Source organism: Leuresthes tenuis, unplaced genomic scaffold (genome assembly GCF_036924035.1).
Source record: "Leuresthes tenuis unplaced genomic scaffold, fLeuTen1.0.hap1 SCAF_13, whole genome shotgun sequence".
Classification (NCBI taxonomy): domain Eukaryota; kingdom Metazoa; phylum Chordata; class Actinopteri; order Atheriniformes; family Atherinopsidae; genus Leuresthes; species Leuresthes tenuis.
The window spans coordinates 14,272,953-14,291,695 of record NW_027325367.1 but is presented as its reverse complement, the minus strand read 5'-3'; the positions used below and the strand labels follow the sequence as shown (position 1 = coordinate 14,291,695).

The 18,743-nt window shown below is 42.0% G+C and overlaps 1 protein-coding gene across 1 annotated transcript in view; it reads left to right on the top strand.

Annotated features, from left to right (window-relative positions):
- The window catches only part of nbas (NBAS subunit of NRZ tethering complex), a 157,834-nt gene that overhangs the window by 37,519 nt on the left and 101,572 nt on the right, over nucleotides 1-18,743 (top strand). Inside the window, exons 22-31 of the mRNA XM_072362003.1 lie at nucleotides 1,454-1,540; nucleotides 2,525-2,678; nucleotides 8,077-8,262; nucleotides 10,571-10,744; nucleotides 11,076-11,209; nucleotides 13,328-13,390; nucleotides 16,316-16,438; nucleotides 16,521-16,623; nucleotides 16,882-16,959; nucleotides 17,087-17,241. Of these exons, the coding sequence (XP_072218104.1) occupies nucleotides 1,454-1,540; nucleotides 2,525-2,678; nucleotides 8,077-8,262; nucleotides 10,571-10,744; nucleotides 11,076-11,209; nucleotides 13,328-13,390; nucleotides 16,316-16,438; nucleotides 16,521-16,623; nucleotides 16,882-16,959; nucleotides 17,087-17,241 (1,257 nt within the window). The remainder of the gene's footprint in view (nucleotides 1-1,453; nucleotides 1,541-2,524; nucleotides 2,679-8,076; nucleotides 8,263-10,570; nucleotides 10,745-11,075; nucleotides 11,210-13,327; nucleotides 13,391-16,315; nucleotides 16,439-16,520; nucleotides 16,624-16,881; nucleotides 16,960-17,086; nucleotides 17,242-18,743) is intronic.

The window sequence follows — 18,743 nt, the reverse complement described above, 5'->3', positions numbered from 1 at the left end:
TGTGGGGCAGTTTCCTATTTCCCCAGCTTGTGATCACCAACTGCTGCTCCAACAGCACACGCTCCCCACGCTGCAGCAGACGGCGCCCGCTCACACCATCTGTTTGGAGCTTACTCTATATACTAAAGTCTTGCTTCCCTGGAAGGGGGGGGGGGGTGCAGTGCAGTGTTTCTGTATTATTGATCAGGTCTGTGTGGGGACCTCTAGACTTGAGGAAGCACTGAGAGTAGTTGTGTTTTGTTGAAAACTTTGCCTGTAACGTGGAAAGGTTTGGCCCAGTGGAAACAAAAAACTCCATCTCCAGGTTTGATTTGCATCTCCTTTCGCTCCCAGTTCCCTGCCTCTCTGGTATGAATTAGATCAGGGGTTTCGGCACAGGATAATTTATCCCTCTTATCAATATATGAGCGCTCTCACCAATATTTACTCTCCACACTCTAACTTAGCTGTCTTTAATGAGGAATGAAGTCAGGGAGTAAGGGGAAGATGGTAAAAAAAAATCTGTGCTTTGCAGTTTTTAAGATCCCAGTCTGAATAGAACTTGTGCAGTAGTGTTGATTTAAAATTCTCCCTTCTTCTGCAGGTTGACATGCATCACTACTCTTACTTGCTTCTTATACATTTTGTGATTGGACAGAAATTGTGGCTGTGCTAAAAAAAAATAAAATAAATAAAACCTGCTGCAGTGTGTGATCTCACTGGGCCTTTAACTGCACCAAAGCCACAGATGATTTGTAGCCCACACTATCTCTGAGTTTTACTGCCACAGTACATATTTTTCTGTCCATAGATGAGTTGATAACCTGGTGAAAAGCACTACTCAAGAAAGGGTAATGAAAAAGATAAAATGACTTTTCTTCACCTCATGTACTTGCATCCATATAGGTTTTGGTCAGCGTATCTTTGTGCATGAGATTTACCAGCACTGACACGTGAGGTTACAGAGTCATTCGTCATTCTGGCTGCTTTTTCTAGTGTTTCCTATTTATCTCCCCTCAGACCTGCCATCCTCAAGGAGACCATGAAGAAGCAGAGCTCGGACCTAACGTGGTGTTTTAAAAAATGAAATGAAATGAATAAATAAATAAAAGTCCTTGCTATTTACAACCCAGACACATGTTCAGAAGTTCTCTGACTTGCTCATTGTTGTGATTTTGTATTTTGCCTGCTCCTTTCTTTCGCAATTAGACTGGGATGTTTCCATTTCCCACGTGTTGCCAGTCTAGAGTTTCCCCCTTATTTATGGTCATATTTCATGTCAGATAGTAAATGCCATGATTTATTAGAAGGTGACAATTATAGGTGTAGTTTGGTGCATTTTTAAATTAATTATTTTTTATTCCTGGCTAGTCATTCATTTTTGTTCCGATATTTAATGTGTTCTGATGCTGCACTTGTGTATGCGTTTTCCTTAAAATCTATGCGTTTCCGTTCCTTCCTCTTTTTCTTTAAGTCTGGATGGCAGAGGTGAGCTGGTGTTGATTCCGTGGGATGAGCAGAGACCCAGAGAAATGGACTGGTGTGAGGCAGAGGAGTGCAGGTAACTTCCATGTCAAACTCCACTGAATTCTTAGCTCTGTCCATAAAGGATTGCTGAACCCAGCAGTTAAAAAAGAAAGACTTATTACTTAATCATAAACTCTGTTTGAACCCGTAAGAGAGCCTCTCACAGTGCAGAATTGCTAAAATTCCTGCTCTGTGCAGGCCAGATGCTTGTGCTGGCATCATTGTATGAATGAATATATGACATCCTATTATCCAAATGGAAAACAGAACCAAAACAAACTAACACCAGATCTTGTTCTGCTGCCAGTTTAAGCCATTTGCCCGTTACTGTGGGGTGGGGGGTTGGGGGGGGGGACTTAATTTTCAATCTTATTTAGAGAGGTAGTTTTATAAAAAAAATTTTATGACCTTTTGGTGTAGAGTGTAAATAACAATTAGACAATGTGGTAGTAAAGATCAGGAACTGTGGTATGTCTTAATAATGAGACTGGAACAACAGTGATGACTGCAAGGTTTTAGGATGGTGTTTTTCTCCCAGTGTCATTTTGTTGCCATGTTTTATTCTCCCTGTTTTCCTTCTTATCTCTGCCCTCTATCCTTGCCATTGTCTATGTTTGATGAAAACCCATTAAAGGAAAAAAAAAAAAAAGAACCCTCTCTAAATGTATGAGATGTCCCCCCTCTTCTCCGTAAACTCACCACACTCAGCATTTAACTGTTTAAACAGTTCATAAATATGTCGCATTCATTTCCAGAAAGAACTAAATTGTTCCCTTAAAGAGCAGCAAACTTTAGATAGTCAAACAGTGTATTTCTTTAGGACTATTTTCAGCTGCTTTAGCAGTATGGTGTATATGGGATCAACTTGATTAAACACCAATCCTTACCAATGAAAGAACATGACCCTAACCTTCTGGCATATCAAGCTTTCCTGCTACACTACAGTTAATTCCTAAAATGAGGTAGATTGATAAATCTTGCATATAAGTGAAACACTCTTCTTCCACATCTTCCCCAGAGCAATGCTGGACCAGAACTCTCTTGATGACGACAGCTTACTGTATGAGGATGCTCCAGACCTGCTGAGATTCCGCACTGCCACGCCTTCCATTGAGCTTCTCACCGACTGGTACCAGAGCAGAGCTAAGAGCATTGACTCCTGCTCCAGACGGGTAAAAACACGTAGAATACCACCATGCTCCAAAGTGCCGTCTGAATGCTCAAAAAGTGTTGGAACCCTCCTCACTTCCCAAATGCAGAGCTTGTTAGGGGAATGGCTGCACCCATCAATCTTTGTAACAGCTTCACAATCCCATCCCTGCAGGGACTGATCTGGTGAGCTCAGAGTGTTCAGTGTTACATTGATATTTACAGTACTTTTGCTTCTTTCCCCTTTTTAACAGTTTCCCAGTTTCCTCATTGGTCCAGCCATAAAAACTTCTTCCGACCTTGATAGAAAACATGTCATACAGTGTGCCCCCATCTTTACCGGTGCCTCTTATTTTTATGGCTGGAAACCAAAGAACTTTGTTCAAACAGTTAGACACCATGGTAATATAGTTTTTTTGTTTTTTTTTAAAGAAGGCTTTTAGTTTTGATCAACTGCTACTCGCTTGGAAGTATGAGAATTCTTGTTGTTGAGCTGTACTGTCTCGTAATATTTTAAAGCGGTCTTTCTCAATAGGTACCCAGGCCTTCTGACGGTCTGTAAAAGTTTTCCTTTGGCTGCTATTTCACAGATTTTCAGCGCACTCCTTGTATCTGTATTTTCAGAGGAACGTGTTTGTTCATTTCTTCAGCCTCGAAACACTGACTTATGAATCATTCAAGGTTAAAACAGGCATTTGACTCAACACACAACTTAGCAAAGGACCAATTTTATATGGTACCTCTTGACATTTTGTCATTAGCATTAAAGCAGAAACACACAGTGTAGTTGATGCTCCGTTTCTTCAGTTGGATTTATGAAAAGTGACCAATATAACACAGTTTGAAGGACATAAAATCCCATGTTTACATCTAAAACGACAGAACTATCATCTGAAAACTTATATCTCAGCATGGTGTGCAATGTCTTTAAAAACGTCTAAGTAAAATGGACAAGTGGAGGACAAAATGGGGAAACTGCAGTCTAAAAAAACTGTCTACAGCAGATTAAGATAATTCATTAGTGTAAGAAATAGGAATATCAGCATATACCTGGCTCCTTAGTTTATTCATTTAATGTATGCCTACAGCCTCATCCGAAATGAGCCATTCTTAGGGAAGAGAAATGGGGGGAGGGGGGGGCACAAGTGTGTATGGGTGATACTTTTTTATCAAATGAAAAAAGAACTAGAACGGCAATCAGTGGCAACACGCCTTATGGAGTGATTAATCCTCACCAGAACCCAGACCTCAACATTACTGATGAGGTTTGGGATCATCTTGACAGAGAACTAAACACAAGGCAGCCAACTCTTCCAAAGTAGAGCTGTGGAATGTCATTCAGAAGCCTGGAGAACTGCTCCTGATGACGACTTAAGGAAAACACAAGAAAGCGTGCCTAAGAGGGTTCAGGCTGTGTGGAGGAGTAAAGGTGCTCATACCAAACATTGACTTACAAACTCATAAATTGCTGCATTGGTTATGTTGGTAAAATGTACGAAAATTAAGTCTGGCTCAAGACCTTTGCACAGTACTGTTCTTTTCTCGAAAGGATGAAAATCAACTCCGCCTGCTGGAGAAAGTTCTCAGTTGAGGTGACGCATCTTGTGCACCCCGTCTCTTTTCTGTTTTCCCCTGCTTGATTGTGACTTACAGCAGGTCAGCAGCAAAAAGGAATTATTAGACATCTGGCTATTGAAAAGATAATTGCTGTTGCACACTACTTACGATAATTGGGGCCAGAAAAACATGATGAGCAGGGATTCTGAATGCAGAAGAGATGTTGCCAACCTCCATCAGTCAAGGTCACTTTGATCCTGTCTGTGACAGTTATTATCATATTTGCCATATGGACCTCTAATGAAGAGAAACCAAAGCTTCTGTCATCTGCGTTCTGATGCCTTGGCTGAGAAATAGGACTTGATGGGACTTGTTTAGTGGAGTAATGGGATATAAAGCTGGAGCTGTCCGCTGCCTCCACCCGCATTATCCAAACTGCAGCTCTGTCCACTCTTAACCTCCTTCACATTGATGGATCAAGGTCGTCACGGTGCTCTCTTTGTCTTTATGAACGGACTAACTTATCTTTCCCCTTCATTTCTCCATTTTTATCTCTTTCAGTCAGTTCAAGGAGGGCGAAAAGAGGTTTGGGGGTTCATTGCTCACTTTTGAAGATAACTGGGGAATCGTGCCTTTCATCATCCACTTGACAGGGAGACTGAGACTGGTTGAGAAAAATGTAGTCTTTGTTAATCTCAAGGAATCACACCAGCTTTCCCTTTCATTCTCTCCCATGTTCCTTTTTAATTAGAGCTCATCTTCTTTTGCTCTCTCACATGTTACTCCAAGAGCCTCCTGAGACTGTCCTTAACTCTCATGTCTTCACACCCATTTTCTCACACGCAGCAAAGTGCAGAAGGAGAAGTGACAGAGGCACTGCAAAAGCACTGCTCTCATTTTCTGCACCCTCACACCCCCGCCCCTTTCTCCTATTCGTCGTCTGGCTCCTGTTTATGCTTGTGAGAGTGTTTTTAATGTAGGAAAATGCAGCTTGATTAGAAGGAGCCACATCAGAGGAAGCTGCAAGTGCTCTAAACCAGCCGCAGAGTTGCTGGAAGCGAGACACTTAAATAGGAGATTGACAACATGACTCAGAGAGAGAGAGAGAGAGGGGGAGAGAGAGAGAGAGAGAGAGAGAGAGAGAGAGAGAGAGAGAGAGAGAGAGACACCAGCTCGAAAAAGCACAGGATGTAAGCACCCTTTCAAAGAAAGAAAAGGAGATGAGTGTTGGGCCAGTGCAAGATTCCCTGGTTAGGTTGGTGTATTACAAACTCAAAAAGAGGAGAGGCCAGTGTTGAGAGATGTTGAGTTGAATAAAAGAAGGTAATGTACAGGAAATATCTGTCTGGGTGAAAGAAAATCTCCAGTTATAGGTGGGTGAGGGTGTAGAAATGAAGAATTCTAAAAAAAAGGGGGGGGGGGTGTAAAGGGGTGTCAGGCAGGGAGTTCAGATGGAGGACAGCTAGGGTCAGTGTTACAGAGTTCCATTAGGAGGTGGGAAGAAAGTGAAGAGAAGAAGATGATAAAAAAAAAAAAATTGAACCGAGTTGAAAAGAATATGTGTAAATGATGTCTCAAAGAGGTCTGAGATTGAACTGGCAGCAGAGACAAAGGAGGCTCCAATTGAGTCGGAAAATTACAGTGAAGACTCCAGCGAAATCTGCTGGGTTGATGAGAGGGAGCCGACACAGAGAGGGAGCGAGAATGAGAGCAAGGACTTGTTACAGCGCAGACAATGATGGGGAGAGGGGGAGGGAGACAAGTTCATAATTAAAAAGTGTGAGATTTTAACATCTGAATTGTCTGTAGTTAGCTGGGGAATGTATCTCTGGAGAGCAGGGAGGCGTAAGAGGGAGGGATGGAGAGGATGGGGAGGATCTTTCCTCACAGTTAAATCAATAGACCTCTCCCTCTTGTTGTATCTAATTGCTCTAGCTCTGAGTCGTGGGGATTTTTTCTTTCTTTTTTTTTTTTTTGGTGAATGCATATGTTTGTAACAGTGTAAATACACCAAGAGAATGCATGCAGTTATTTATTCAGTGAAAAATGCGTCGAGGTTAGCTGAAGATGAGAAAGTAGCAATATGTTTATGTGCATGTTTATCAGAAGAAGATAGATCCTGAGTACTTCTCTTAAAGGTGGAGAGAAAGCAATCATCACCCAGGCGGCCCAGTGGCATCTATTATTGATTGGCCAACTTCCACAGGTGGTTGAGCATCGATTGGCCAAGCGCACTGCCAGCATATGGGTGGTCCTATATTGATTGGTTGCTCATTTGAATGGAGTTTTATCAATCTAAGCAGCAGGAAATCTAAATCTCTCTTTTTTTATTGTAGAAATACTAATGATTGGACATTAGTCAAGACTGATGGGTATTATTTGGTCTGGGATTGGCTGTGATATTGTTGGGTAATTGTTGTAGAATTTTGTGTCTCAGTTCGGTTCAGAATTGATAACTGCTGGCTGCACAATATCTAAATAAGGGCTAGAACATGAACCAAAACTCTTGTAACTAGCCAAAGGCTTTTTTTAAATGGGTTGGCTACCTGTTTAAAAAAGCTAATGCTACGTTTTATTATAGTCGGAATGCTCCAGCAACAGGGACATCGTTGCTCAAGACTGAAATCTGGATATATTTTAAAGGAGCAGTGTGTAACCATTCGAACTCGACCACAGAACACCTTTGAATTTTCTCCCTACTCTGATGTTTTGAGGCTTTCCTTTTTTTCTCCCCCATTAACCTGTAACAGATGACCCAGGTCCTCACTCTTGCTGACAATGGATCATTTTTTGAACCTCCAGGGAATTGGACATGAATAATATTCCACTCACAGTTTTTAGCCAATCAGTGAAGAATTTTACATGATGTCCCTTTTGCTCCCTTTCCCTCTTTGTTTGGCCTCTGAACAATACCGGTGGTTCATTGTGAGGTAATAAAAACATGACAATTCATGAAGCAAAGCGACTCCAGTGGGGACAGTTTTTCTTTTAAATCATTTTGATATTTTTATCTGATACTTATTTATTGTTGTTTTAAACATTGTAAGTTCAATGGCGACAGATTGCCTGCAGCACATGCAGATACTCAGTATCAGTATCCCATAGTTTTCATTCTTTGCTATCAGACAAAGTTATGATTAGTCACCTTTAAGAAATACAAAGTCAGTGGAGGGAGAGTGTTATCTTCTCCTGTGTAAATGAGACTTCAGATGTATCTGCTCTTAGCTTTTGTATGCTGGCCTCGTGGAATAACTGACTGCAATGAAACACTGGCGCACGTCTGTTTGAAGCTTTGACAGTCTATGAATATGCTGTATTCTGTCTTCCCTCTGTGTTACCTGCAAAAATAATGTTTTTATACTGAAGAAGTGTAATCTCTTCCTTATATATATTTTCCCCATATGCATATTGAATTAAAATTCATGGCGCGTTGTCTTAGATAAGCATCTAATTTGTTGGCCAGTAAATATGATTTGTGGAAATGATGCTGCCCGTATTTATCACGAGGCTCGTTAACTGTCTCTGCATAAGTAGTAGCTGTTAGATAACTGATTAGCTGATTTATTTATTTGTTTTTCTGGCAAGCCTAAACCGAATTGTAAATGTTTCATATCACGGTTAATGTTTTCTGTTAGCTGCCTTGTCGCTATCTGAATAGAAGGATCGATAATCGAAACATTTCAGTTTACAGTAGTTGACTTTTAGTTAATGCTAGTCACCTGAAACTATTCGGCATGCTATTCATTAAAGAGTTGGTGATGGAAGGGTGTTATTTGACATGTGACCCGTTCTACTGAAAACTGCTTTGCTCATCACTTTGCTTTTTTCTCCTCCCTCATTTGCTCCTCGCTCCCGGTCCATCAGGTGGACTGTGCGCTGTCGTTGGTGCGTCTGGCGAAGGAGAGGAAGATCCCAGGCCTGGAGCTCTTGTGTGATGACTTGGTCACCATGGAAACACTCGTCTATGAGACATCGTGTGACTTGAGTCTGACGCTACAAGATTTGCAGCAGCTCAGCGACATTGACAAACTCCGCCTGCTTATGAAAAATGTAAGTGACATTTTCACTGTGGGCCTTTTTTTTTTCCCCCCATAATGAACTGTGAAATCAAATGTTGGCTAAAAAATTACATTCTTCATGCCATAAAATGAATGAATGATCTCTGATACAGAGCTGTTTGCAATGCGTGGGTGATGATCTTGTTACTGTGACTCTCCCTCTATGCAGTACTGGGAAAATACTCTTGCGATTGTGTCATTATCTATATTATACTAATAGTTTTGACCAAATCCCTGTGAAATAATTAAGTATAAGTACATGTTTTGTGCTGCTTTGTGTTGTTAAGCATGTGTTCACTTTCCGTTCAAATAAGCCACTCAACTTGCTCCTCTGTGCAGTAACTTCATTGTTCTTGACCGCTGCTTTCAATGAACAGAATGTGTGCTGATTGCAACAAAACAAAAAGTTTCCCAGTTTGAAAACATATTAAATCATGGCTCGGAATTCCTGCAAACTTGTCTTCCAACTTCAGCAGGAGAGCAATGAAAGCTATTATGCTGCAGGTTGTGCAGTTACAAGTCCCCTTGGAGTACATGATATGAGCTGTCCTCTAAATTGTAGCTAATAACTGCCAGCTTTGGCCTATGAGGACCACTGCCAGTAGGATGCGCCATACAGGCAGGAAGCCAGCAAATGTTGTTGACTGCGCTAATACATGCTGTTTGACTGGAACTCCCTTTGGGCACTGTGTGTGTGTGTGTGTATGTTTACTGAACTCACAAGATTAAATCTCCCCCTCTGCTTGTGTCTGATGTCTTTCTTACTCGGAGACACAGCACCGCATCGAGAAAATACTTGTGCGTGGGTGTACAACTTTGTATTTAACATCCGAGTGTATATATATATTTAATTTTCTTTATCATTATTTTTCCTGAATTCTCTCATTCGTACATCCTGAGTCAGGGCTGTCACAAGGTGAGTCCGAGGCCATGCACGAACATGGCATGCATCTGTGCAGACCATAGCTCTACCATAGCTCTACCCACAAACTGCAGCAATTATAGTTCAAGTTGAGGTTTAATTGCATAGCACAATTTCATGCAAATGCAAGTTGAAGTGCTCTTTTTCGACGTTCTAAAAAAGAAAAACAACAAAACATTTAAATGGAACAGAAAATAAAAACATCACGCCGAAGTAAACTTTGCTCAACGCACTCAAATGCAGTCTTGAGATGTTTGAATTAGTGTTAATCGCACAACATCTTCAAGGAGACATCTGATTAGAGCAAAATTTATTCAGCAGCATGATATGACCTGACACACACAGCTAGAGTCGTATAGATCTACGTTATTGCTTGAAGCGAGAAGAACAGAGAGTCCTTCAGATCGTGGTGCTGCCTTGATGTCAACATCATGGAGTCGGTCAAGGACCGCAGGAAGAAACGGAAACAGTTGAGACTGTAAAGCCACGGAGGATCGTTTATAGTCTCAAAACAGCCAAAAGGAAAATGATCTTTAGGGCACTTAGTAACACCCCTTTGGAAAGTATCACAATTCCTAAATGCTTTTTAAACCACCAAAGAGCCTTTCTAGTACTGTGAAATATTTACCTAAATATCGCTGCACGAGTCTGAGGATTCCTTCTCAACCACAGCTTCTACCGTTCCCGTCCACTGCTATGGGCATCGGTCAGCTGTGCACATTTACCAAAGAAAGCGATCAACAGATTACGAAAACCTGTGGTGTCTGATGTTTGAGGATGACCAAATTAATTTGATAGTGGAGAGAGGGGTTAATATATCAGGAATGTACAATGGAGCTAAGCCATGAAAGGCTGGAGTGATGTGGTCCCTTTTTCTTTATGCCAATTTGAAGTTTGCATTCTAAACTAATTGCATTTTGGAGAAGTTAGCCCCACATACAGTGAGTTACTATAGTCCAACTGAGAGGAGATAACAGCTTGAATAACTATTTCTTGTGTTCTTGTGAGATAAGTGTTTTTAATACGGCTATTTTTCTAAGCTGGATTAAAAACTGCTTGCCACAAAATGCACAAGCTCTAGTTTTTGTTTAATTTCAAGCTGCTGTTGACAAGACAGCACGTCTTTTGTTTTTGGATACATGCAATCCCTGTTTAGTGTTCAGCTACTGTATTATAAGAAACTCCTCAAAAGTGATGTATCCCAAAAGATAAAACCGTTGTTTTTTTAGGATTTTGGTCAGTATTTGTAGGAAAAAGTGTATATTGAAAATGTGTTGACGGTCTGATAGACTGTGGACTGTGCAGCAGGTGGTTCTGCGTGGCTCTATGTGAACCATGTTTGACGGTAATTGTCTTTTCTGTCTCTTTCTGCTTCCAGTCCAGCACCGAGAGCTACGTGAAAGATGCCTTCCAGTGGATGGTGCCATTCCTGCACCGCTGTGAGGGACAGAGAGAGGATGCTGCTAAATCTCTGCTCGCAGAGTATCTGGTCAGCCTGGCCCAGCAGGACCTCACCCTGCCGCTCATCATTTTCCAGCACTCCAAACCTGACGCAAGTATCCCAGCAAACGCACAAGAGTAGTGGGGGATCATAAATGGAGCCAACGGGAAATCCAGCCACACACGCACACCGTCCTTTTTGTGTGTGATGTCAGGGCCAGTGTCATGGCCCTGCGCTGTAAATGTTATATTTATGACACCATAAGGGCACAGCCAAGGACAGGTCTGTGGGGTATTGGAAAAGATGAATCACACACACACACATGTGCTCTAAAGGAAGAAATCCCCCAAACTAATGCAGTACTTGAGTTTTATATACAGAGTAGCAGCAGTCAGTCGAGTAATGATGCAAATTCACACAGTGACTCTTGTATCTTTTATAGTGCCAGCAGAAGATCATTGGGGACCCTGACCAGCTGATGGAAGTGGCCATGGAGTGCATCTACAGCTGCGAGAGAGACGACCAGCTCAGCCTCTGTTATGACATCCTTGAGTGTCTGCCTCAGAGGGGCTTCGGGTCAGACACACACACACGCACATACACACACGCACACACGCACACACACACACACACCCACACACGCACACACACACTCACACACACATGATTGTACAGAGGCAGACAAAGTCAAATGGGCATATATCATCTTCTCCGCTAAATGACGACACTGATTTACATTTTGATTATGTAAACTGTGATATCAGGCTGGTAACGCGGTCCCCCACTGCCTGGCCCATAGAAATACATAGATCCCAACCCTACCACCTCTTTCCTTTCCCTCCAGCCTTCCGATTCTCTTTGCAACTGTAAATAAACCTAATTACCACCCCAGTTTCTGTTTCCCTGCCGTTGCACCTTTATTTTCCCCTCCTTTTCTCTCGTATGCTTAACTTGTTCCCTGAAGAGCTATCAGCTAGCCATGCTGCAGTCCTTGCAGTATTTTATATACATAACTATTGGTCTCTCTTCCTGAACACATTTTAATGCATATGGCAAGGGGACCAGTTCCTTCAATGCCCTGCTTATTCAGAATGGGTATGTAGTGCATTTAAGCGAGGGTCGATGTTAAAAGATGTAGGGATGGGGGGGGGGGAGCAAAAAGTCATATCATTGATGAAGCTGTCCTGTCGAGTGTTGGAATAGTTGAAATTAATTAGAATTACTCATATTTAGATTGTAAAATTGAATTTCTTAAAAAAAAAAGCTGATTTCTTCTTGACAAATGGCTGCATGGAAGCAGTCGTGACTTTTGAAGTTTTGAAGTCGTGCTCGTTTCATCTGTCTCATTTTAGTTGCACTGTGTTGCACCCTGCTGTGGTTGTATGCCTTTCTGCCACACACTCCCAGTGGGGGATAACTGCAATAAAGCAAGATATTATGGAATTGGTTGGGAACAACCAGGGTGTATTGTTGTACTAAACTGAACAAGTGGACTGCAGGTGTCCTTTTTTTGCCTCTAGGGCAGTGACAGCTGTGGCCGGAGGCATTGTGTCTTAGATTTCTCCTTCAGAATTTCATGGACGAGAAATCCCAAGAAAGCCTCGGGGGGGGATTTTCTTCAAAATTGTCACAAAAGTCCACTGTAACTCAAGGAAGGGCATAATTAGAATTTGGAGGGCAACATCCTTACAAAATTGTATTATTACAAAAGTTTTACACAAATGTCTAATAGATGTATATAGAAATGATTTGGGTGTATATTTGGAGCATCATCAGCTGTCGCTGGAATTTTGTCACTGTTACTAACGGCGATGAAAAATGACATTCATTTATTTCAGTGGTATAATTTTAGGTAGCTTAAAAAAAACCCCAAAAAACTGGCCCTCTGTTGGCTCTGATCCAGCTGGCCAAAAAAGGGGAAAAAGGACTAACTCAGCCCATGCCAAAGAATAAATGATGCCCCAGTTTTACGCCAAGGACACCAGACTAAGTAAAGGTGCACAAACTGCACCAGATAATTCAGGTCACACATGATCCAGAGTCTGTTCAAATGTTTTTTTTTGTTCGTTTGTATAAAACATCCATCCACGATTCCCTCTAAGATAATACTGCAGTACAATTCAATTTTAAATAATGTAATGGTGCCTCCACCAGAGAGCATGAAATGCAGAAATGAACAAGGTATTAGAGGGTGAGTCAGGGAGAGAAATGGAATGAGGGTATGAAACGGAATGGTACAGTCTGAGCTGAGGAGAAGGGGATTGAAAGGTCAAGGTTTAGTTTGTCTGTGGTTAAAAAAAAAAACAAAAAAAAACAAACAAAGCCCGCTCCTTGACACACTCATGCACACAAACAGGATTACTTCCTCTTGGTCAGTCCTCTTGTGAGGACAGGCCTGTCTGACCCAGAAGGCTTTGCCTCAAGGCAAAGCAACATGAGGTTTTATTTTTAGAGGTGAATGGGTACAATCTCACAGTGGTAGGCCACACACACACACACACACACACACACACACACACACACACACACACTCTCTACCATACTATATACCGTACTATCCTTGACACACAGACACAGGTATACACTTAAAGAGTGTGTATCCCATAATTATGCAAGTTATTTCCTATTTTATGTTCCACTTTGTTTACTTTAAGTACTTTTTCTGAGTTTAGGCATGTTTTTGTTATTTTACAGGCCAGAGACGGGGATCACTGCATCACTCCATGACCGGGTGGACCAACTGGAGAAGCACCTCAGGTATAGCGTAGCAACATTTGCTAGTAATCTCCTTTTGTGCTTTCCCACCCTCCTGATCAGCAGGACCTACATGTTCAAACTGAACAGGAGCTGCTTCCAGTCTTTAAAAACTGGAGATTTTGCTTCTAGCTCCTTTTTCTAATGGCTTGAATTTGATTTCTTTGGGCTTGAAGCTGTTGAGCAAAACAAAGATTCACATCGGCTCTTCTCCCTCACATCTTTGCTGTTTACACGACATTTTAAAGTGTTGACAAAAGCAGATTCTTAGTTTCTGTGATTAGTGGCGCATTGCTTGGGAAATCTTATTATGTTCTTTGTCATTATGGACTTGATGGAGAACACAGAGAAGATGAAGAGACAAGCATGCACAGTCAACGCCATCACTTACTAAATATCAAAGGACTTCTGTCTGTCCCAAGAGGTTTAAAGAGCCTCCGGCATTATCTCTGTTGTAGGATCTTTTTTTTTTCCTTTCTCCATCCTTCTCCTCAGGATGAACTTCTATATAGAGCAGTGCTGATGAGGAGGAGGTACAGGGAATAAGGATAAAGGCAGGGGGAGGACAGGAGCCTGAAGGGAATAGGAGTATAGATGATGATGATGATGCTGAGGAGGCAGCAGCAAAAGGAAAGCCAGTGTTAGGGTTCAGTTTATACTTTACACATATTTACATGTAGGCACACACACACCCATCCACAAACACACCTCGGGGAGCTTGGAAAATGTGTTCAAATGCATGCCACACTGAGGCAGCATGACTCTCACACACATTCAGATGAATCAGGCAGCAAAGGCAAAGTGTCTGCTCTCGGAGCACCTCCAGAGCTGAAGCTGTTTTCAGCTGCCACTCGCTGCCACGTTAATGTATGCACAGGAAAAATGCCGACACTCCCACACACACACACACACACACACACACACACAGACACACACACACACACACACACACACACACACACACACACACACGGTTGTAAATTTCAGAGCTTGTTGTCTGTCTCGCCCTTTCAGACATAAAGTATAGGCACCAGCACACACATATACACAGGCACCTGTTTACTATGGTAATGAGTTGCAGCCGAGACTGAACATCTGTAGCAGCACGACCCTGTTGAGACGGGGGGTTGCCATGATAATCCCTTACCAGCACCCGCTCTCTCTCTCCCTCTCCCTTGGTCACGTAACACAGTTTGCATTCACAAGCTCCTCGATGCACGCGAACACACACTTACAAATAGGTGTTGTCTTTTTTGACATGCAGTTTATCATGTTGCTCCTCTGTTTTGCACTGCGCTTTCTCCATCTGCACTGTGTCTTGCAAATGACTCTTGGCTGCCAAGATAACGAACAGCTTAGAACTCACCCACTTGTGTCTTTCTCCTGTGGATTGTTCTGATTTTAGTTTGCCATGTTTCTTCTTCCTCTATTTTGGCTTTTCCTACTGTGATGCCTACTGATTTATCTCCTTTTGGCTGTTTCTTTGTGGGGGCGGGGCTTCCAGCGACAATAAGTAATGCATCCCTAATAAAAAAAATCTTTCATTTTAAAATAATACCTGAGAATATATTTGTTTCCACACAGACTGAATAAGATGGATGCATATAGCCTCTGCGGTGTCATTCCTTGGTTTGTAGGCTCATGTTTGAAGCTAAGTTCACAGAGCGAACAATGGATGTGACTGAATGTGGAAACTCTCCCATGGACTTCCCAGACTGTGAACACAAGATGGTCCTATCCTAAAGGCCACCCTGATTGCTTCTATTTGATCTAAATCAAGCCATAAATAACGAAATGAACATTATGCTGTATTGAAAAAGTTGAGAAACTAGTAACTCCATCAAGGCTTTTGAAGGGTTTCCATCTGTTTACTTTAGAAAAGTTGACTTAAGGTGTTTTTATGTGCCCTTAAGGGGCCATTTTGCTTTGTTTTGGAAAAATTGTTGTGGCACGGGGGAGAAAAATGTTCTGTTCGAAAATACTGAGCACGACTGATCACCTGAGCTATCAGCAGCTTGTGCTTACAAACAACAAACCTGACTATTGTAGGTATTAAAAAAAAAAAAAACTCAGCATATTCTGCTGAAAGAAATTCCTGAAGACCCCGCTCCATTTTTCCCTCATAGTATACCAGGCGACTGGTTTTGGCGGTTTCTTCTTCTTCAGAGTTTTGTTTCAGGTTAGCGACTACCTGACTTTAACTGAACTGCCAACTGCTAACTCCACACCGCTTTACTTACTCGCTCCAAAGCAGCTTTTGGAAATGAGCCTGATGCAGCTTGGCAGCTTTTTTTTTTTTTTCTTTTTCAACTGCAGTTAGACGTTAGAAAAAGAAAAAAAAATGCAAGTTCAGTGCTGTTCAGCACGGGCTTCATGTTTTAGACCTGAAGGCAACAACCTTATTTTTCTACAATACCCATCGTGTTTCTTGCTCTGAAGATTTATGTAGCGGCATCCATGGCAGTCACCGTCTTATGCAAGACAAAATAACTACAGGATAGAACAGTACTACTACAGAAAATCTAAATGTGGTAGCAAGAGAGTGAAAACTGTTGCAATTTTTCTTGCAGTTATTATGGGTTCTTAGGCATTTAAGTACTTCAGCATTTAGTTGTAAAATATCTCAAGGGTTTTGTGGATGGTAACTACAAATTTCAAATAATTGCAATGGGCAATTGGTGCAGGAACGACAGTTTTTAACTGAAAAGATGAGTGGAGTGGAGTTCTAGGATTTTGCAAGGCCCTACGACAACAGAAAGAATTTTCCAATTCTATTTTTTCAAGAAAATTCATGGATGTAAGGTAACTGAGAGGACAAGGTAAGTTGGCATTAAATAACGTGTATTTCTGCCTTCTAAGGTTATTTGAATATATTGGTTACTCTGCGTCTCTTCATCATATCTGTGCATCTGTGCTTATACTCGACAGTGTGGTGGAGGTTCTAGAGAAACACAGCCTCCAGGTGCCCATCTTTTTCGTAAAGAACAGCCAGAACAGCGAAGAGGAGGCCCACCAGCTAATGATCAAACTGTGCCGCCACACTGGCCGCAAGTAAGGAGGACATTTGTGAACGTATGGCTGACAAACGTCTGTCAGGATCTCGTTGAACATTTGTGCGTTTCTGTGTGATCAGAATCCCTCCAGTAAGCGAGACGGTGTGGCGAGATCTTTTGCAGGACTTGCTTGATATGCAGAAGAACGTTTATACTTGTCTAAAACCAGAGAGATGTCATCAGGTATCACAACACAACTGCAAACCCACATTATTTGAATATTTGGACTAAACTGAGCACCTCATTTCATATGATAAATTCTCTGTATTTACTGTTTGCACCTATAATGTCCCCTTGATGCATGATTCTCACGTAGGACACAGTTTCCACCTCTAAAAACTTGGATTTGGAGTTGAGATATTGTACAATGCACCTTATCTTTGCGGTTTGTAAAACAATTCTTTCTGCATAATATCTCATTTTATTTCCTGACTGCTGCAGGTTTTTGTTGAGTCCCTGCTGTGCTCCAGCCGCGTGGAGAACATACGCCTGGCAGGGCAGCTCATGCATTGCTCCAAGGTATATTGAATAAGACTCTCCCTCACAGAGTCCCACTCGCACTGCCCGCCAGGTTCTCCAAACATGAACCCGCTCATAATTCATTTTTCTTTCTTATTGATCTCTACATTCGTATCAACGTTTCCAGGTCAGTCAGGATATTCCTGTGAGCTTGTCTTTCCGGGGAAAAGGTTATGCTCGGAGGGTGGCCTACGAGAAGAGCGTGGAATTGGTGTTGTCTGCTGCCAGAGAGTACTTCAACTCCTCCAAAGCTCTAACAGACCCCTGCATGGGCCTGGCAAGGTGAGCTGGGAAATGTATATCCATACATCAGGGGATCTTTTTGAATATTTTAAAGCTTATTGCTGATGCTCACTTCTATATAGGTCTTATTCTTATTTGGAGTCTAATTTCATAAGTCATAACTCGGCGTTGGACATGACATTCACGTAAAATGATGGTAAAGAGCCCTTCTTTGTCCAAGTGTTTACACTGTGTGGAAAGGTGCATGTTTTTGCACTCATGTGACTGACCACCAACAATATGAAGGTGACTGCTTTCATTTCATCCTCTGTTGTACATCACATGAAGTCTCTTGTGAGTGAAGTGGATGGTGGATGTCTAACCTTACTGTCTGCTCCTAGAGGGGAAGTGGGACAGTAATTGGGTCATCATTCATTTATAGTAACTAATACAAAAAGACCCCCCTCCCCTGGACAAACATCATCCATTGTAATGCTCCCTCTGTGTGTGCATTTGTGTTCACGTGTTTGTTGTGTATGAACGAAGGCAGAGAGCGGCGTCTGAACATCTGCCAATTACTTTAAAATTAATAGTCCATACAGACCGACTGTCCTTTAGATCAGAGTAACTGCTCCACTGATGCACAGTTTGTCCTGTGTACCACATTCCCAAGACACACACACTTGGGCAGATACAAAAACTGTACCTGTTTGTGTCATAAATGGTCAGTGGAAAGCCTTTACTGAAGGACAAAGAGGGTCCCTTAGAATAACATGGGAGGTCCCAGCCTACAGTTGAATTGGTTGACAGTATTGCAGAAACACGGAGACAGAGATGCTCATCCACACAAAGGAATGGATGTAGTCTTTGGCCTTTAAGACCCCAGGTGGCACTGCGTTAGAAACTCTCATGCCACCATGATCACTTTAGTCATACGGGCTGCCTTTGGAAAGCCATTTTCTCTCCGAGTCCACCTCTGCATCCAAGTATGTAAAGTGAAACTGTATTAACCAAGGAGGAAGCCTTCCATCACCTCCGTGAGGACATGCTGTGGAGTGTTTTGGTCACAAGCTCCTCTCAGATTGACAGAAAGACATCGGGCAAGGGTTTTTTGGTCAGATGGTCACATGTTTCGTCTATTTTTGTGGGACATGTCAAAGATAGGAAAGACCATTCACGCCGTTGTCAGCGAATGTTGCAAAAGCCAGCATTTGTTACGCTACGGGGGTTGCATCAGTGCCTATGACAGGGATGACTTGCAAATATGTGACGCAAAGGCCTTTTTTGGAATATTTGAGAGACATACTGTATGCTCCAGTCAAGGCAACGTCTTTTCTCAGGAATTCTTGGGTTGTTTTAGCAGGACAATGCAACACCTCATTCTCAACCACTTGCCAAAGTGTGACTTCAAAGGCACAGGGTGTGTATGCTTGACTGGTCAGTCTGGGGTCCAGATCTGTGAGCAATTTTTGACTTTAAGTTTTGTTTTTATGTTCTTTTGAACTTCAAGATCAGTTTAAGCAACATGCCGTCTGTTATGTTGAAGGCAGAAAAGCAGCCAT